The sequence below is a fragment of the Salvelinus fontinalis genome, chromosome 13 (assembly GCF_029448725.1).
Source record: "Salvelinus fontinalis isolate EN_2023a chromosome 13, ASM2944872v1, whole genome shotgun sequence".
NCBI lineage: Eukaryota > Metazoa > Chordata > Actinopteri > Salmoniformes > Salmonidae > Salvelinus > Salvelinus fontinalis.
Window position 1 is genome coordinate 15,892,286 of NC_074677.1, and position 21,808 is coordinate 15,914,093.

At 41.4% G+C, this 21,808-nt stretch overlaps 1 protein-coding gene across 4 annotated transcripts in view; it reads left to right on the plus strand.

The window, feature by feature from the left end:
• kirrel3a (kirre like nephrin family adhesion molecule 3a) overlaps positions 1 to 21,808 on the plus strand; it is a 289,865-nt gene that overhangs the window by 197,212 nt on the left and 70,845 nt on the right. For all 4 annotated transcript variants that reach the window (XM_055941855.1, XM_055941857.1, XM_055941856.1 and 1 more), the window contains exon 6: positions 6,170 to 6,275. In XM_055941855.1, the coding sequence (XP_055797830.1) occupies positions 6,170 to 6,275 (106 nt within the window). The remainder of the gene's footprint in view (positions 1 to 6,169; positions 6,276 to 21,808) is intronic.

The window sequence follows — 21,808 nt, forward strand, 5'->3', positions numbered from 1 at the left end:
ACATAGAAATGCCCATCCAGCTCACGTCCTGACCAACAAAACAAAGGATAAACACAATAACTAGGGTCAGAACGTGACAATAATGTCACGGTCGTGTGGAGAGACGGACCAAGGTGCAGTGTGTGTTGAGTTCCACATGTTTATTATAGTGAAACTTTAAACAAAACAAGATTCAAACACTGATCGTGAACAAACGTAGTGCTACATGCACTCACTCAAAAACAATATCCCACAAAGCAGGTGGGAGAAAGGTTTTCCTAAATATGATCCCCAATTAGAGGCAACGATTACCAGCTGCCTCTAATTGGGAACCATACAAAATCACCAACATAGAAAACCAATGACAGAACACCCCCCTAGTCACGCTCTGACCTAAACACCATAGAGAACCGAGGGCTCTCTACTTATAACTTATTCTGTAGCCTATTAAACTGCATGCTTTCCCAACAAGTCGTAGTGGGAGGACCACACAACATATCATCATGTGACTCCTAGTTTACTTCGTTATTGTAACGATCATCTTCGGGAGAAAGAGCGGAGGACAAAAGCGCAGCGTGGTAAGTGTTCATGATGATGTTTTTAATTAAACTTAGAACACTAAACAAAACAATAAACTATGTGAACAAACGAAAAAGTACCGTGTGGCGACAAACACTGACACGGAAGACAAACACCCACAAACCAAAAGACAAAACAGGCTACCTAAATATGGTTCCCAATCAGAGACAATGACTAACACCTGCCTCTGATTGAGAACCATATCAGGTAGACTGTTTTGTCTTTTGTCTTGACCGTCCGTCAGTCAGGAGCCGCCAGAGCCGCCCGCCAGTCAGGAGCTGCCAGAGCCGCCCGCCTTCTCCCTCTTTTCAAACGGTGTGTTAGCCTTCATAAGGTGCGTGTACTCACTTTAATTTGTTTTGTCATTCCAGTCCATCCTTCTTTGTTCGCTATCTAATTTGCAAACTCTGCAGGTGTGTTTCAAAGAAAATATGAATCCCGCAACATCAAGCATTATGAATAGAACATCTGTCCGACGTGCAAACGTGTTTCCTGATTGTAAGGCATCTATCTGACTGTTAATAAGAAATACGGCCTTCAGGTATCTGCTGTTTTGAATGTAGAACCTAAATTCAAGACGTTTGGAACTGACAGACTGAGGTATACTATATGGACTGACTTTGAAAAGCACAGGCTCTTGATTTCCATGAGAACGACATGCACAGAAACAAAACAAACTGAGAATTCAACAACTACGCCTTGCGAACGCATTAGTAATTTGCAGGCCATTTTTGTTTAACATAGTTCTGTTTTGAAGCGTCTAAGTTGTAATTGTTATCTGTGTTGTTGTTTTGTCTGCTGTTGCTCCTGAAAAGTAGCTTGTACTCCCAAACATTTCTGTCAAACGTTTTCTCTTTGTTAGATAAAAGTGTTGTTTTACCATTGCCAGTCTGCTGTCTATTATGGTTGAGCTACAGGTAATTGGAAAGCAGTAAATGAAAACAGCCACGGTAACAATAATTGCATACCCCACTCATCCCTGTTACTGAGCTCCTCAACAATGTTTGGTAAAAAAAAGAGTGCCACTTCTTTCAACAAAGTAGGCCCCATCAATCCATCAACAATGAGGAAGAAACAGAAACACAATGATCTGGACCAGGCGTCCTCCAACAGTTGAAGAAGATATCTGAAGCTAACGACATGGGAAAGAGCGGCCATTCAAGAAAGCAAACAAGAGATGTTCCAGACTTTGAAGCATATATCTAATGGCTTGTCAGCCTGTTTCTTTGGCCAACCTACATTTGCTGCCATTTCCTCGGCTAATGAGTCAGTGTTGTGTCGACAACTTCAACTCCCACCCATTTGTAAGATGGTTCCTCACTGCTCATACATAGTCAAAGTCGACTCTGGAGTGGAACAGGGACAGGTGATACTGTATTTGTATTTATTATGGATCCCCATTAGCTGCTGCGAAAGTGTGTGTGTGTGTGTGTGTGTGTGTGTGTGTGTGTGTGTGTGTGTGTGTGTGTGTGTGTGTGTGTGTGTGTGTGTGTGTGTGTGTGTGTGTGTGTGTGTGTGTGTGTGTGTGTGTGTGTGTGTGTGTGTGTGTGTGCGTGTGTGTGCCAAGGTTTGTGTGGCTTCACAGTCCCCACTGTTCCAAAAGGTGTTTTTTGAATCTGTTTTTTAAATCTAATTGTACTGCTTGCGTCAGTTATTTGATGTGGAATAGAGTACCATGTAGTCATGGCTCTATGTCGTACTGTGTGCCTCCCATAGGCTGTTCTGGACTTGGGGACTGTGAAGAGACCTCTTGTGGCTTGTCTTGTGGGGTATGCATGTGTGTCCGAGCTGTGTGCCAGTAGTTTAGACAGACCCATTGGTGCATTCAACATGTCAATACCTCTCATAAATAAAAGGAGTGATGAAGTCAATCTCTCCTCCACTTTCAGCCAGGAGAGATTGACATGCACATTATTATTATTAGGTCTTTGTGTACATCCAAGGGCCAGCCGTGCTGCCCTGTTCTGAGCCAAATGCAATTTTCCTAAGTCCTTTTTTGTGGCACCTGACCACATGACTGAACAGTAGTCAAGGTGCGACAAAACTAGGGCCTGTAAGACCTGCCTTGTTGATAGTGTTGTTAAGAAAGCAGAGTATCGCTTTATTATAGACAGACTTCTCCCCATCTTAGCTACTACTGCATCAATATGTTTTTACCATGACAGTTTACAGTCTAGGGTTACTCAAAGCAGTTTAGTCATCTCAACTTGCTCAATTTCCACAGTATTTATTACAAGATTTAGTTAAGGTTATGGTTAAGGATTTAGGGAGTGTTTTGTTCCAAATACAATGCTTTTAGTTTTAGAAATATTTAGGGCTAACTTATTCCTTGCCACCCACTCTGAAACTAACTGCAGCTCTTTGTTGAGTGTTGCAGTCATTCTAGTCGCTGTAGTAGCTGACGTGTATAGTGTTGAGTCATCCTCATTAGAATCAAACCACACTCTGGCTTTACTCAAAGTCAGTGGCATGTCGTTAGTAAAAATTTAAAAAAGCAAGGGGCCTAAACAGCTACCATGGGGAATTCCTGATTCTAACTGGATCACATTTGAGAGGCTTCCATTAAAGAACACCCTCTGTGTTCTGTTCGGCAAGTAACTCTTTATCCACATTATAGCAGGGGGTGTAATGCCATAACATATACGGTTTTCCAGCAGCAAACTATGATCAATAATGTCAAAAGCTGCACTGAAGTCTAACAAGACAGCCCCCACAATCATGTCATCATCACTTTCTCTCAGCCAATCATCAGTCATTTATGTAAGTGCTGTAAGCATGCTGAAAGTCTGTTGTCAATTTGTTTACTGTAAAATAGCATTGTATCTGGTCAAACACCATTTTTTCCAGAAGTTTATTAAGGGTTGATAACTGGCTAATTGGTCGGCTATGAGGTGTGTTGCATGAGGTGTGTTATGGAAATATGAAAAGAATGCTGTTGCAGTGTTGCACCATGGCAATCATTTATTGACGGGATGCGTGAATGCAGTCACAATCGCTAAAATCGGCATCCTTTACTTGACTTTACATTGAAGTTTTCACTTTCAAAGCTGACAAAATAAAATTCTTAATTCAAAAAATCCTTGCTCTATCTAATCTCCACAAATGATTCTATCCATGCCACTCGGCAGCAACACATATTTTGATACATGCTTGTATAAAGCTTCTGTGAGAGCTTGGCGGAGGTCAGACTGGAGGACTGGAGTGATTAGCAACTGAATGCCCCATCTTCTCTCACACGACTAAACTGTGGCAGCTGAACTGAACTGGCCCCAGCTGAGAGCCTAGGCCCTAGGGGAACACCCCGAGGGCTCCTCCTGTGTCTCCTGGCCCCTCAGGCGGTGGTGGTACTCTAAGAAGTAAGTTCAGCTGAGAGCCCACAATGAAAACTCCAGGAGAATAACTCTTGTGCCATAATAAGGTCCATAGTAACCCTCATAAAAGTGTGGCATCTTGGGATCCCTTAGTTAGCCTACACTGTACTTTTAGTGTGGCTACAGTTCTCACTCCAATAACATGCCTGACCTGCCCACTGTGGTCATGGGAAATGCAATCGATGCCCCTGCGCTCGGACAGAAATATATATGGGTGAACAAGGAAATGCCTTTGATGCTACCCTTACGAAAAAAGATTGCAGTCAGAGTGCAGTATAACTGCAGTTATATTGCAGTATAACGGAATTATACTGCAAATACTGCATCCAAAATAACACAGATTTTTTTTACTACAGTAATTTTGCAGTGTAACTGCAGTTACTGCATCCAAAATACCACAGTCTACTGCAGGTACTGCACTTTTACTGCAGTTTTAAAACTGCAATCTTTTTTTGTAACGGAAGTGAACTTCTGTAGCTAGCACACTGTGCTCATAAAAGGGTGTTTGGAAGAAAAAACTCCCCCTGATTTATTTTCCGAATATAAAAGTGTTTCTTCAATATATAGTGAGGAGCTTAAGACTTGACCTGAGGATGTTCATTTTTCAGTGGCTGCTTTATATTTCGTAAAGTTATCTGGATTATTTATTTTTCACAGAGCTGGGAGTAAATTGTTCATCTTTGACCTGTAATATTAGAGCAAAGCTTCCCACAAGACCTTTATAGGGGAGGAACGAACATCCCCTTTAACCTTACAGGGAAGTAATGACTGTCCCCTTTAATCCATCACTCTTGTAAATTAAAGTTGATTAAAGTTATTATCAATAATTCACTGGCGAGATTTGTTGAATGTAAAACACATTTAGCTACACAAATAGATTTTCATAATCTCCCCTTGGCCAAAGGGAATGGAAGTACGTTTTTTTACTCAAGGATGCACTTTCTAAACCTTTTCCTGATAAATCACAATCAAGGCGACACAAGGTAAAGTGGAGGGGAGTTCCATTAGTTTCTATCGGAGATCTGCGGTGCTTTTTAAGAAAATCACTGAGAGGGTTTTTGGAGGTAGCAGCACAGAAGGGCCCCATCGTTGTACACATCTAAAGCACTTTAAGAGTTACAGAGTGAGAGAGAATTTGATGGTTCCTGGCCCCAGCTATCCATCTCTAACGTGGCCTTGGCTAGTAACAAGGGTAATTGGGATACAGTCCTATTAGCGCATAGTCCCACCCCATTTCATACGTTTCGGCTGACTATTTCGCTGTGTGATTTGCTTTAAAAACAGCCCGAGAAAAGCACAGAGGTACAGTAGCTACCAGCGCTTGGGAGCACATTCGGCGCATTCGTCTCAACACTGTTGTTTGTTTAATTTATTTAATTGATGTGTTTGTTACTTTTATCCGGAGCTGTCCTTAATCACAGATATTCTATCAAAAGTTTAGTAAATTGCTAATGTAGCAATTAGCAAGCAAACCGAGGCTCGAATTCTTCTTAATAGGAAATATCAGCCATTACAGAGGAGAGTAATTAACATGCTCTTTCCGCTATGTTTGTTCTTTGTTTTATTTTGTTCTTTTATCTCCAATGGAAATTTTACTGAGTGAATCTTTAATTAACCGTTTTAAGCACTGCCATGTGAAAATGTCTTACGGGGGTCAGGATAGCATCAAACCCCAACCACAGCATCAATATTTATACAGTTGTTTACAGCATGCTGCTTGCACTCACACACAACTCCCTTTGATTGGGGTCACATGCACATGAATACTCACACACGCACACTCACACACACACACACGCACGCACGCACGCGCGCACACACACACACACACACATACACACACACACACACACACACACACACACACACACACACTCCACTTACGCTATTAGAGAACTCAATCTGGTTTTACAGACACTAAACCATTTTACCATTTCAATTAACCACATGCAGGTTAAAAAAATATTTCGTAATGCACTATTTGCGCAAATTCTGTATTGTGCCTTTAAATGAATTGTAGCCTAGATTCTGTCATCACATCCAGTGTTGGTTATCCCTTCCTCTCTCCCATTCCAGGGTTCATTAGGCACCGGAATGGAAGAAAAGGGATCACCTGAACTCTTTTTTGTTGCCCGTTGCTAAATGTTTTGAAGCCCTAACGAACATGACCCAGGCACAGCTGTCCTAATATGTACTCTGGTGTTGGTTTATAGACTGACCCTCTGTTCTCGCCCATGTAGACCTGCCTCTTGTCAACCTGTCTGTGGAGCCCCAGCCCATACTGGAGGGCAACCTGGTGAAGTTTCACTGCTCTGCTAAGGCTAACCCACCCGTCATCCATTACAGGTAAGATAGTACACCTGCACACACACAAACACACACACTCACATATGCAAAAGCATTACATCTGCACCTATTTTCTTCTCCGATTTAAGTCTTTAATTTGGGTGACCCAAAATCTGCACTATTTGATGTGCTTATGATGTGTTCAGTAGTCCTGTATCCACATGAATAGTCTATCTACATTCCTCTCATGCTTATGCATGATTGTCATAGTCTCTCTTTCCAAGTTCTGCATCTCTATTGGGGTACAACACAGGAAGCATCCCCATATGTTTCACATTGTCGTAGTCAGTCCGGGGTGGGACAGGTGGTTAGTCAGCGTAAAAAAGTGTGTCAAATGTACCCAGAGGTCACCTTAGACCGTAACTCCCTGCCAGCAGCTGGCATCGCATTGATAATAGATGGGCGGGGGTCCCTGAGACTGTGGCACACATCACTGCCATCTGCCTATGCCAGTGCAGGGGCGAGCACCAACTGCATTAGGTTGGCACAGAGGGGGCACAGAGTGAACCACAACACACAAGAGTTTCCCGTGGTTTGTACCCACATCCTCTAGCCAGTGGGTGAGGAGGTCCAGAGACAGAGAGACACAGAGACAGACAGAGAGAGACAGAGACAGACAGAGACAGACAGAGACAGACAGAGACAGAGACAGAGACAGAGACAGAGACAGACAGACAGACAGACAGACAGACAGACAGACAGACAGACAGACAGACAGACAGACAGACAGACAGACAGACAGACAGACAGACAGACAGTGTTGGACCTCACCAACCAAGCTGACACCAGCACTGCTTCAAAAGAAATAATTCCAATAAACAAAATCATGAACCAATCAAAGGACTCATATATACAACATTGGAAAAACTAAACAAAATCCCAAAGCCGACTAAATTGCTATCTGACCCTAAACAGAGAATATGAATTGGCTGAATATCTCTACTCTGTCAGAGATACGAATCAGAGACAGATCCTTACCAAGTACAGGCTGTGACCACCGATTGGCAATAGAAACCGGCAGACATAAAAAGATGGCTACCCAAAGAGGAGCGTGTATGTGGTCACTGCACGACAGGGGATGTAGAAACAGAGATGCACTTTCTCCTTTACTGTGATAAATATTCCTCACCAAGAGATTCATTGTTCACAGAAATGTCTACATTTATTCCAAATTTTAACTTATTAAACCCAGAGGAAAAACTAAAAATACTCATGGGCGAAGGAGCAATGGCTCCTCTTGCAGCCAAATATGTATTTGCCTGCCATAGCCTGAGGGACACTGAATAATAACATCTGCATAGTAAGCAGTATTATGACTGTTACTTATTATGACTGTTATTGTTATTACTGTTATTGTTATTACTATTATTATTGTTGTTTATCATTCCAAGTAGTAATGGTATGGGTGGTAATGGTAATGATAGCAGTTTAATGATGGTGGTAGTGGTAGTAGTGGTAATGATGATAGTAGTTGTAGTACCAATGTAATGGTGAAGATGACCGTTATTTAGTTATAAGTTAGTTATAGCTTCATTTTTTTATTACATTACATTCGATTATTGACTGTTACCATTTTATTGTTACTATTTTTATATTTAATTTTGTATTATTATTTACTGCCATTCTATATTATTATTTGTCATTGTTTATAATTTTATTACAATGTATATTGTATACATTGTTGCTTTGGCAATATTGACACAATGTTTTTCATGAAAATAAAGCAGCTTGAATTTGAATTTGAGAGAGAGACAGACAGAGAGAGACAGACAGAGAGAGAGAGAGACAGAGAGAGAGAGAGAGAGACAGAGAGAGAGAGAGAGACAGACAGACAGAGAGAGAGAGAGAGAGAAAGAGAGAGAGAGACAGAGAGAGAGACAGCGAGAGAGACAGCGAGAGAGAGAGAGATAGAGAGAGAGAGAGAGAGAGAGAGAGAGACAGAGAGAGAGAGAGAGACAGAGAGAGAGAGACAGAGACGGAGACAGAGACAGAGACAGAGAGAGAGAGAGAGAGAGAGAGACAGAGACAGAGACAGAGACAGAGACAGAGACAGAGACAGAGACAGAGACAGAGAGATAATGAGTAGGGGGGATGGAGAGAGAGGGGGGTGGAGAGATAGAATGAGAGGGGAGAGAGAGAAACGGGGGAGGAGAGAGAGAGACAGGGAGGTAGAGAGAGGGGGAGAGAGAGAAAGGGGGAGAGAGAGTGGAAGGAGACAGAGAGGGAGGTGACTGGGTTCAGTAGTCTCTGTGAGGATGGTTAGCCTCTGTCCAGAAAATACACTATAGGCAAAAATCCAGCTACTGATAAAGTGTTTGAGTCCACACAATGTTTCTTATAGGTTTAGAGATAGTATGATTGTTACCATTTATTTGTCTTATATCTCTAAGTGGTTTGGGTTTGGGATATCCCTGTTCCTGGAACATTAATTGTCATGACAATATACAATTATAGTGCATACAATAACTACAAGCTGTCATGAACAACAGAGAGCTTTGACGTGCCATCATCCAGCATATTGCGCTGCAATAAGCAAGTTAGCAACTACATCAATACTCCAGAAACTACCATTCACCCCTTATTCGTTCCGATATTGCGAAAGGGGACAATGCCACATATAATTGACAGTAATAGAAAAATTTGTTGTTTATTATTATGTGTGGCACTCCTCCAGGGAATTGCACACTGGTGTTTGAATTTGATTAGACAAGCTTCTCTATTTTAGCATGAAAACAAGAGTAGGGCTATGTGCCTCAGTAAATATCAAAGGCCTGCATATGATTTGGCATTAGCGGCGGTTGGACATTAAACGGAACAAAAATGTTTATGCGAAACAACAGTGGAACATCCCTTTGATGTGAAATAGGCCTGGCTGGAGCGATTTTGCCACCTCAACAACAATGCTTTGTGGCTAATAATACAGGTTGACGGGGATGATCTGGCTCATTAGTGGGGGTTGTGAATATGTGCACTTTGTTGTATACCATACAGGGTTGGGGTCAAATCCAAATCAATTCCAGTCAACAATCTACACAAAAACCTGTCATGTCAAAGTGAAAGATTTTAATTAAAAAATAATAATAATAAAACATTCATAAATCAAATATAGTCATTCAAAAGTTTGGGGTCACTTAGAAATGTCCTTGTTTTTGAAAGAAAAGCTATTTTTTTGTTCATTAAAATAACATCAAATTTATCAGAAATATAGTGTAGACATTGTTAATGTTGTAAATGACTATTGTAGCTGGAAACGGCAGATTTTTAAAGAAATATCTACATAGGCGTACAGAGGCCCATTATCAGCAACCATCACTCCTGTGTTCCAATGACACGTTGTGTTAGCTAATCCAAGTTTATCATTTTAAAAGGCTAATTGATTATTAGAAATCCATTTTGCAATTATTTTAGCACAGCTGAAAACTGTTGTCCTGATTAAAGAAGCAATAAAACTGTCCTTATTTTGACTAGTTGAGTATCTGGAGCATCAGCATTTGTGGGTTCGATTACAGGCTCAAAATGGCCAGAAACAAATAACTTTCTTCTGAAACTCGACAGTCTATTCTTGTTCTGAGAAATGAAGGATATTCCATGCGAGAAATTGCCAAGAAACTGAAGATATCGTACAACGTCGTGTACTACTCCCTTCACAGAACAGCGCAAACTGGCTCTAACCAGAATTAAAAGAGGAGCGGGAGGCCCCGGTGCACAACTGAGCAGGAGGACAATAGATTTTACATTAGAGTGTCTAGTTTGAGAAATAGATGCCTCACAAGTCCTCAACTGGCAGCTTAATTAAATAGTACCCGCAAATCAGGAGTCTCAACGTCAACAATGAAGAGGCGACTCCGGGAAGCTCTACCTTCTAGGCAGAGTTGCAAAGAAAAAGACATATCTCAGAATGGCCAATAAAAATAAAATATTAAGATGGGCAAAATAACACAGACCCTGGACAGATGAAGATTGGAAAAAAGTGTTATGGACAAACAAATCTAAGTTTGAGGTGTTCGGATCAATGCTATTTTGTCATTGTATATTTGCCATTGTTCAGTTTTTTCAGTGTGTCACACACTTAGGTTCTTTGTGGCACCTTTTTAAGATGAAAATGATAACATGGTGGGAGATTTGTACAGGGTAAAAGGGATCTTGAAGAAGGAAGGCTATCACGCCATTTTGCAATGCCATGCCATACCCTGTGGACGCTGCTTAATTGGAGCCAATTTCCTCCTACAACAGGACAATGACCCAAAGCATAGCTCCAAACTCTGCAATAACTATTTAGGGAAGAAGCAGTCAGCTGGTATTCTGTCTATAATGGAGTGGCCAGCACAGTCACCGGATCTCAACCCTATTGAGCTGTTGTGGGAGCAGCTTGACCGTATGGTATGTAAGAAGTGCCCATCAATCCATTCCAACTTGTGGGAGGTGCTACAGGAAGCATGGGGTGAAATCTCTTCAGATTACCTCAACAAATTGACAACTAGAATTCCAATGGTCTGCAAGGCTGTAATTGCTGCAAATGGAGGATTCTTTAATGATAGCAAAGTTTGAAGGACACAATTATTATTTCAATTTAAAATATATATATTTATAACCTTGTCAACATCTTGACTATATTTCCTATTCATTTTGCGACTCATTTCATCAATAAATCCACTATAATTGAGAATTTCAATAAGCATTTTTCTACGCCTGGCCATGCTTTCCACCTGGCTAACCCTACCCCGATAAACAGCCCTCCACCCCCCACAGCAACTCGCCCAAACCTCCCCCACTTCTCCTTCACCCAAATCCAGATAGCTGATGTTCTGAAAGAGCTGCAAAATCTGGACCCCTACAAATCAGCCGGGCTAGACAATCTGGACCCTCTCTTTCCAAAATTATCTGCCGAAATTGTTGCAACCCCTATTACTAGCCTGTTCAACCTCTCTTTCGTATCGTCTGAGATTCACATAGATTCGAAAGCTGCCGCGGTCATCCCCCTCTTCAAAGGGGGAGACACTCTAGACCCAAACTGATACAGACCTATATCTATTCTACCCTGTCTTTTGAAGGTCTTTGAAAGCAAAGTTAACAAACAGATTACCGAACATTTCGAATCCCACCGTTCCTTCTCCGCTATGCAATCTGGATTCAGAGCTGGTCACGGGTGCACCTCAGCCACACTCAAGGTCCTAAACGATATCATAACCGCCATCGATAAGAGACAATACTGTGCAGCCGTATTCATCGACCTGGCTAAGGCTTATTGGCTTAGGCTTATTGGCAGACTCAACAGCCTTGGTTTCTGAAATGATTGCCTCACCTGATTCACCAACTACTTATCTGATAGAGTTCAGTGTGTCAAATCAGAGGGCCTGTTGTCCGGACCTCTGGCAGTCTCTATGGGGGTGCCACAGGGTTCAATTCTCGGGCCGACTCTCTTCTCTGTATACATCAATGATGTTGCTCTTGCTGCTGGTGATCCTTTGATCCACCTCTATGCAGATGACACCAGTCTATATACTTCTGGCCCTTCTTTGGTACACTGTGTTAACCTTTCCAGGACACACGTTCCGCTAGCGGAACCCCTGACAACATTCCCCCGAAAAGGCATCGCGGGAAATTCAAAAATATTTTTTAGAAATAGGTAACTTTCACACATTAACAAGTCCAATACAGCAAATGAAAGATAAACATCATGTTAAGAACTTGACCATGCTTAATTAAAGAGATATTCAATGTCTGATTTGCTATTGTTACCCATTTACCAATCACTCTCCCTCTTTATGAGCCTTTCGAAAAGCTCCCTGGTCGTTGTAGTTGAATCTGTGCTTGTATTGAATTCAATACTAGACTGAGGGACCTTACAGTTGTTGTATGTATGGGGGACAGAGGAAGGGCTAGTCCTTAAAAAATCATGTCAACCCCTGTTATTTGACATGAAGTGAGTCCATGTATCTTATTATGTGATTTGTTTAGCCAAATGTTACTCCTGAGGCTTTCCTAAACGAAGGGGCTGAATACTTACAATACCTTTCAAAAGTTTGGGGACACTTAGAAATGTCCTTGTTTTCCATGAAAACCTTTTTATTTTTTATTTTATTTTATTTAACCAGGTAGGCTAGTTGAGAACAAGTTCTCATTTGCAACTGCGACCTGACCAAGATAAAGCAAAGCAGTTTGACACATACAACAACATAGTTACACGTGGAATAAGCAAACATACAATCAATAATACAGTAGAAAAATCTATATACAGCATGTGCAAATGAGGGAGGATAAGAGAGGTATGGCAATAAATAGACCATGGTGGCGAAGTAATTACAATATAGCAATTAAACACTGGAATGGTAGAATGTGCAGAAGATGAATGTGCAAGTAGAGATACTGGGGTGCAAAGGAGCAAGATAAATAAATAAATACAGTATGGGGATGAGGTAGATTGGATGGGCTATTTACAGATGAGCTATGTACAGATGCAGTGATCTGTGAGCTGCTCTGACACCTGGTGATTAAAGCTAGTGAAGGAGGTAAGAGTCTCCAGCTTTAGTGATTTTTGCAGTTCATTCCAGTCATTGGCAGCAGAGAACTGGAAGGAGAGGCGGCCAAAGGAAGAATTGGCTTTGGGGGTGACCAGTGAGATATACCTGCTGGAGCGCGTGGTACGAGTGGGTGCTGCTATGGTGACCAATGAGCTGAGATAAGGAGGAGCTTTACCTAGCTGAGACTTGTAGATGACCTGGAGCCAGTGGGTTTGGCGACGAGTATGAAGTGAGGGCCAGCCAACGAGAGTGTACAGGTCGCAGTGGTGGGTAGTATATGGGGCTTTGGTGATAAAATGGATGGCACTGTGATAGACTGCATCCAATAGGGTTGAGTAGAGTGTTGGAGGCTATTTTGTAAATGACATCGCGGAATTCGAGGATCGGTAGGATGGTCTGTTTTACGAGGGTATGTTTGGCAGCATGAGTGAAGGATGCTTTGTTGTGAAATAGGAGCCAATTCTAGATTTATTTTTGGATTGGAGATGTTTAATGTGAGTCTGGAAGGAGAGTTTACAGTCTAACCAGACACCTAGGTATTTGTAGTTGTCCACGTATTCTAAGTCAGAACCTAAGTTCTAAGTCCAGTAGTGATGCTGGACGGGCAGGCAGGTGCGGGCAGCGATTGGTTGAAGAGCATGTATTTAGTTTTACTTGGATTTAAGAGCAGTTGAAGGCCACGGAAGGAGAGTTGTATGGCATTGAAGCTCGTCTGGAGGTTAGTTAACTTTTTAGGGATAGGGGGCAGCATTTTCACTTTGGATGAATAGCCTGCCCAAAGTGAACTGCCTCCTACGCTGTCTAAGATGCTAATATATGCATAGTATTATTACTATTGGATATAAACCACTCTGAAGTTTCTAAAACTGTTTGAATGATGTCTGTGAGTAGAACAGAACTCATATGGCAGGCAAAAACCTGAGAAAAAATCCAAACAGGAAGTGAGAATTCTGAGGCTGGTCGATTTTCAACTCATCGCCTATTGAAGTCCCAGTGGGAAATTGATCTGTTTGCACTTCCTACGCCTTCCACTAGATGTCAACAGTCTGTAGAACGTTGAATGAAGCTTCTACTGTGATGTAGAGCCGGATGGGAGCTGTTTGAGTCAGTGGTCTGGCAGAGTGCCAGGTCCTGGTCATGCGCATTCCACATGATATCGACTTGCATTCCATTAATTCTATAGACACAAAGGAATTCTCCGGTTGGAGCGTTATTGAATATTTATGATAACAACATCCTAACAAATGATTCTATACTTACTTTGACAAGTTTATTCGACCTGGAATATAACTTTTTGAAGTTTTCGTCCGAAGTTCGCCTGGACCTGCACGAGCATTTTGGATAACAAAAGTAGCTACTTGGACATAAATAATGGACATTATCGAACAAAACAACAATTTATTGTGGAACTAGGATTCCTGGGAGTGTATTCTGATGAAGATCATCAAAGGTAAGGGAATATTTATCATGTAATTTCGTATTTCTGTTGACTCCAACATGGCGGAGAAATGTTGTTTCTATCTGAGCCGTAAAGAGCCGTTCTATCCGTAAAGTTGTTTTGAAATCGAACACAGCGATTAAATTAAGAACAAGTGTATCTTTAATTCTATGTAAAACATGTATCTTTACTCAAAGTTTATGATGAGTATTTATGTTATTTGATGTGGCTCTGCAATTTCTCCGGATATTTTGGAGGCATTTCTGAACATGGCGCCAATGTAAACTGAGATTTTTTGGATATAAATATGCACATTATTGAACAAAACATACATGTATTGTGTAACATGATGTCCTATGAGTGTCATCTGATGAAGATCATTAAGGTTAGTGATTAATTTGATCTCTATTTCTGCTTTTTGTGACTGCTATCTTTGGCTGGGAAAATGGCTGTGTGTTTTTTGGACTTGGCGGTCATCTAACATAATCATATGTTGTGTTTTCGCTGTAAAGCATTTTTGAAATCGGACACGATGGGTAGATTAATGCAACCGCTGTGTTAGATTTTAAAAAATAACTTTAGTACAACGTACAGCATGCAATATTGTGAGACAGCGCCCACCAATTCTCCGCCTTGTTGGAGCCAACATAAACCACAAAAATTACGAAATAACATCATAAATATTCTCTTACATTTGATGATCTTCCATCAGAATGTAGTGCAAGGAGTCCTAGTTCCAGAATAAATCGTTGTTTTGTTTTAGAATGTCCATTTCTTCTGTCGAATTAGCAACTTTGGCTAGCCAGGTGGAGCGCACATGTCCAAGAACTCTTGGCGCATGGAACGAAAAATTCCCGAATTCACAATAAACGTCAAATAAACTGGTCAAACTCGGTTGAAAATCCATCTTTATGATGTGTTTCTCATATATATCCAATAAAGTCCGAGCCGGAGCATTTCGTCGTGTATACCTAACGCATTTCAGAAGACAATGTGGGGTTCCCTGGTGCGCAGTTGAATACTGCCAAAAGGGCGGACCTGTCACTCCAAAAGCTCTCATTCGGTCTCACATCAAGCTAGACACCCCATTCAACATTCTACTGCCAGTTGACATCTAGTGGAAGGCGTATGAAGTGCATACAGATCCATAAATATAAGGCAATTCAATAGAGAGGCCCTGACACAGAGCCCCATTTTCAGAATTTTCACTTCCTGTTTGGAAGTTTGCTGCCAAATGAGTTCTGTTTTACTCACAGATATAATTCAAACAGTTTTAGAAACTTTTGAGTGTTTTCTATCCAATAGTAATAATAATATGCATATTGTATGATCTAGAACAGAGTACGAGGTCGTTTAATTTGGGCACAATTTTTCCAAAGTGAAAATAGCGCCCCTTATTAAGAAGAAGATAATTATGCTGTGGATAATGTATTAAACCACCCAGACACATCAAAGTGTCACGGATCCCTACAGAACTGTCATTACGCACATCTGGCCACTATTCCCATTTGATTAGTAATTGTATAAGTGTGCCCTTTGTTCACCATTGTCCTGTCGATTATTGTTACAATGTCCGTTGGTGCGTGTGAGTACCTGTGCTGTGTGTTTTGGGCTTTCGTGCCATTGTGGATTGCGCAGATGATTATGGGTCTCGTCCCGTGTGTTAATCATCGTGCGAGTGTGTTATTTATTCAAGGTACTCCTCGCTCTTTTGTTTAGGTTTCAACCCTGTGTTTTTGTTACATGTTTGTTTGGTCTTCGTCCTAGTGCCTTTACACGGCACGCTGTAATTTGGGCTGAATAAAAAAAAACTATTACGCATTCCTGCGCCTGTCTCCCGAATCTCTTCATGCCAACATGGCACAAAGATACAGTCTTCCTTCTGAACTGAGCTGCAGAACAGGAATGAAACTGCTCAGGGATGTAACCATAAGGTCAATGGTGATTATAAAACAGCTACAGAGTTCAATGGTTGTGATGGGAGAAAACTGAGGATGGATCAACAATATTGTAGTGACTCCACAATAATGACCTAAATGACAAGGTGAACAGAAGAATAGAGACATACAGAAAATATGCAACAAGGCACTAAAGTAATTCTGCAAAAAACACAGTAAAGGAATACACTTTTTGACTCAAATACTAAGCCTTATGGTTGGGGCAAATTCCACACAACACATCACTGAGTAACTGCCTCCTTATTTTCAAGCATGTTGGTGGCTGCATCATTGTATGGGTATGCTTGATCTCGACAGATACTGGGGAGTTATTCAGGATAAAAATAAACGGGATGGAGCTAAGCACAGGCAAAATCCTAGAGGAAAATGGGCTTCAGTCTGCATTTCACCAGAGACTGGGGGAGGAATTCACCTTTCAGCAGGACAATAACCTACAACACAAGGCCAAATCTACACTGGGGTTGCTTACCAAGAAGACATTGGATGTTCCTGAGTGGTCAAGTTACAGTTTTAACTTAAATCTTCTTGAAAATGTGTGGCAAGACTTGAAGATGGCTGTTTAGCCATGATCCCCAACATCTTGACCGAGCTTGAAGAATTTTTAAAAGAATAACAGGCAAATATTGCACAATCCATGTGTGGAAATCTCTTACAGACTTTCCCAAAGAAGATTCAGCTTTAATCGATGCGAAGGGATTTTCTAACATGTCATTGACACAGAGAACTGAAGACTTATGCAATGACTATATTTTAGGTATTACATGTTTATTCATCTTTAAAACATTTTAGAATTTTTGTGGATTATTGACCAAAAAAAACAATTAAATCAAAATTGTAACAAAATAGAATGTGAAGAAATCCAAGGTGTCTGTATGCTTTTGCAAGGCACTGTAAATTAGGAAAATGTGTAACAGTAATTAGAATCAGGTTTACTTTCGGAATTGACTGGAATTGGAATTTAAATGGAATTGACCCAAACCCTGGTACCATACTGCTTGTGATTGAACATTTGCAATTGTTGCATTACCCACAAATGGTAGCATTGTCATTGTAAACTCAGCAATAAAAGAAACGTCCTCTCACTGTCAACTGCGTTTATTTTCAGCAAACTTAACATGTGTAAATATTTGTATGAACATAACAAGATTCAACAACTGAGACATAAATTAAACAAGTTCCACGGTCAAGTGATTAAGAGAAATTGAATAATGTGTCCCTGAACAAAGGGGGGGGGGGGGGGGTCAAAATTAAAAGTAACAGTCAGTATCTGGTGTGGCCACCAGCTGCATTAACTTATTCTGGCTGCAAGCCCGAGGCCGGCCACAATATGACAACAGCCACTTCAAGTGCAGGGCGCGAAATTCAAAATATATTTTTTTGAAATATTTAACTTTCACACATTATCAAGTCCAATACAGCAAATGAACGGTACACATCTTGTGAATCCAGCCAACATGTCCGATTTTTAGAATGTTTTACAGCCAAAACAGCACGTATATTTATGTTAGCTCACCACCAAATACAAAAAAGGACAGATATTTTCACAGCACAGGTAGCATGCACAAAGCCAACCTAACTAACCAAGAACCAACCAAACTAACCAACACACAACTTCATCAGATGACAGTCCTATAACATCAGGTTATACATACACTTATGTTTTGTTCGAAAATGTGCATATTTAGAGCTGAAATCAGTGGTTATACATTGTGCTAACGTAGCATCTTTTTCCTACAACGTCCGGATATTTTTCTGACACTTTTTCTGACACACATATTCTGACCAAATAGCTATTCATAAACATAACTAAAAAATACATGTTGTATAGGAAATGATAGATACACTAGTTCTTAATGCAATCGCCGTGTTAGAATTCTAAAAATAACTTCATTACGACATCCAACTTAGGTATAGCGAGAGAGTACCCAAAAGCTGGGCGCAAACGACTAGCACAACATGTTCGACAGATATATGAAATAGCATCATAAAATGGGTCCTACTTTTGCTGATCTTTCATCAGAATGTTGTACAAGGGGTCCTTTGTCGGGAACAATCGTTGTTTGGATTTAGAACGGCCTTTTTCCCTCTCAATTTAGCAAGCACACTTGCCAAGTGGCGCAAATTTTTCCATGTCAACAAACGGAAGAGAACGGAACACGGCAAAACTCCTGAAAAAATTTCAATAATCTGATTAAACTATATTTAAAAAACATACTTTACCATGATATTGTCACATGTATCAAATAAAATCAAAGCCGGAGAAATTAGTCGTTCATAATGACAGCTTATCAGAAGGCAAATCCAGGTCCCTTGACACGCTCTCCAGAAAACAGGAAACTGGTGACACGTCATACAAAGAGCTATTATACGAGCCCAGATCAAGTTATTCACTCCATTTCTTCTCTCACTCCTTGTCGACATCTAGTGGAAGACGTATGAAGTGCATCTAAACAAATAAATATCAAGGACTTTAATAGGCAGCCCCTAGAAGAGAGCATCGATTTCAGATTTTCCACTTCCTGTCAGGAAGTTTGCTGCAAAAGGAGTTCTGTTTTACTCACAGATATAATTCAAATGGTTTTAGAAACTAGAGAGTGTTTTCTATCCAATAGTAATAATAATATGCATATTGTACGAGCAAGAATTGAGTACGAGGCCGTTTGAAATGGGCACCTTTTATCCGGCTACTCAATACTGCCCCTGCAGCCCAAACAGGTTAAGTACTGCAGTGCATCTCCTCCTCATGAACTGCACCAGATTTGCCAGTTCTTGCTATGAGATGTTACCCCACTCTTCCCACCAAGGCACTTGCAAGTTTCAGGACAATTCTGGGGGGAATGGCCCTAGCCCTCACCCTCTGATCTAACAGGTCCCAGAGGTGCTCAATGTGATTGAGATCCGGGCTCTTCGCTGGCCATGGCAGAACACTGACATTCCTGTCTTGCAGGAAATCACGCACAGAACGAGCAGTATGGCTTGTGGCATTGTCGTGCTGGAGGGTCATGTCAGCATGAGCCTGCAGGAAGTGTACCACGTGAAGTGTTTTCACTGTAACACACAGCTTTGAGATTGCCTGAAACGACAACAAGCTCAGTCCGATGATGCTGTGACACACAACGCCACAGACCATGACAGACCCTCCACCTTCAAATCAATCCCACTCCAGAGTACAGGCCTCGGTGTAACGCTCATTCCTTCGACGTTAACGCAAATCCGACCATCAACCCTGGTGAGACAAAACCGCAACTCATCAGTGAAGATAACTTTTTGCCTGTCCTGTCTGTCCAGCGACGGTGGGTTTGTGCCCCTAGGCGACGTTGTTGCCAATGATGTCTGATGAGGACCTGCCTTACAACATGCCTAAAAGCCCTCAGTCCAGCCTCTCTCAGCCTATTGCGAACAGTCTGAGCACTGATGGAGGGATTGTGCGTTCCTGGTGTAACTTGGGCAGCTGTTGTTGCCATCCTGTACCTGTCCCTCAGGTGGGATGTTCAGATGTACAGTGTACAGGTGTTGTACTGTGCAGATGTTGTTACACATGGTGTGCCACTGCGAGGACGATCAGCTGTCCGTCCTGTCTCCCTGTAGCGCTGTCTTAGGCGTCTAATAGTACGGACATTGCAATTTATTGCCCTGGCCACATCTGCAGTCCTCATGCCTCCTTGCAGCATGCCTAAGGCACGTTCACACAGATGAGCAGGGACCCTGGGCAACTTTCTGCTGTTTTTCAGAGTCAGTAGAAAGGCCTGTTTTGTGTCCTAAGTTTTCGTAACTGTGACCTTAATTGCCTACCGTCTGTAAGCTGTTGGTGTCTCAACAACCTTTCCATAGGTGCATGTTCATTAATTGTTTATTGTTAATTGAACAAACATGGGAAACAGTGTTTAAACCCTTTACAATGAAGATCTGTGAAGTTATTTGGATTTTTACAAATTATCTTTGAAAGATAGGGTCCTGAAAATGGGACGTTTCTTTTTTTGCTGAGTTTATATTTGCCATTGTTCCTTTTTTTTGTGTCACACACTTAGGTTCTTTGTGGCACCTTTTTAAGTTTAAAATGATAACATTTGAATACCATAACATGATTGTTCAGTATTTTTTTACTTAATTTTAGATGGTTCCTCACACTGAATGTAGTCTATAGACCAGGAGAAACTGTAATTCGTTAGTTTTAAACTGTCACTACAACTAGTATCTAACTTTAGCCACGACTAAGTAAAAATCAATGATAGGGGCAAAGGTATTGCAATGCTGAACTTCCCCTTGAAGATAGGATGTAGTAAGAGAAATCTATCCATGTGACTTAACAAGCCTTTGATGGATGGTTATGATACAGAAAAAATTGTGACCTGAGTCAAGAAAATCTTAGCCCCTTAAATCGAAAACAATAGGTCTCTGGTTAAAAGTAGTGAGCGAAATAGGAAATATGGTTCCATTTGAGACGCAACCCTCCTTTCTACTCCTCCTCTGTTCTCTCTTTAAAGCTGCATAAGGACAGGCTCGTTTCTCACTGCCTTTTTAATACTCTCTTAGCTGATGCGTGGCTATTGATCAACTGAGAGCTGCTTTTTTCCGTGTGAATTGAGGAGAGTTTCTCAGAGGCCTCAGAGCTCAGAGCAGGATGCTGTCGATGCTGTGAGGTTGGGCCTGGAATCTGGATGAAGGGAATAATGAGGGTTAGGAAGAGGGAAGTGTCTCTTATCTCAGATGCTCCAGACCTCCTTCTCTTCCTCATTTTACTCAGAGGAAGTATGATGTTTTGGACGCTTGGAGAGATGGGTTGGACTCCAGACCTAATGGTTTGGAGATGAATATCTAATCTGTTGTCATGGTAATAATATATGGTCATCAGGGTTGTGTCCATAATCGCACCCTTTTCCCTATATAGTGTACTATGCTTGACTAGAGCCATATGGGCCCTAGTCAAAGTAGTGCACTATCTAGGGAATAGGGTGCCATTTGAGACACAGCCCAGGTGGTCTTTCATTCAAGCTCAATTAGTAGAGGGAGAAGAGAAAATGTAATACAGGCCATCTGATTGAACGATAGAGTGGTGACAGCACAGGGGTGTGCGTTCAGAGCCAATCTGCCCACAAGTCAGACAAAATGGGGACAGGTGGCTGCCGTGCAACATTTCATTTCAACTGCCTTGTTGTGCCTCTTAGTCCTACCTCTGCCAGGCAGACAGCAAGCTGAAGGGGAGAGATCGAGAGAGATGGAGGTCTGGCAGCTAACTCCATGAGCAACTGTTTGTTTTTCATAAAGCTGCCGAGAGTGCATGAGTGAGTGAATGAGTGAGTGAATGAGGGAGGGAGGATCTGGCAGCTAACTCTATTAGCAACTGTTTGTTTATCATAAAGCTGCCGAGAGGTGCAGCGATGGGGAGAGAGGCGAATTAGTTGGTTTTGCTTGCAAATAAAGTACGCTTCTTACCTACATGGGGGGTTCTGGTGTTGGTGTCGCTGCTGCTGGTTTTTTTTCTCTGTTTTCCTCATTTGTGACTACTGAGGTGTCTGATGAGAAAGACTCAATTGCACAGACTTAGCTTGACGGCTATTTGATGTGAACATGTGGGTGATGTGAACACAAACTCCATCCGTGTGTATGGACATGAAC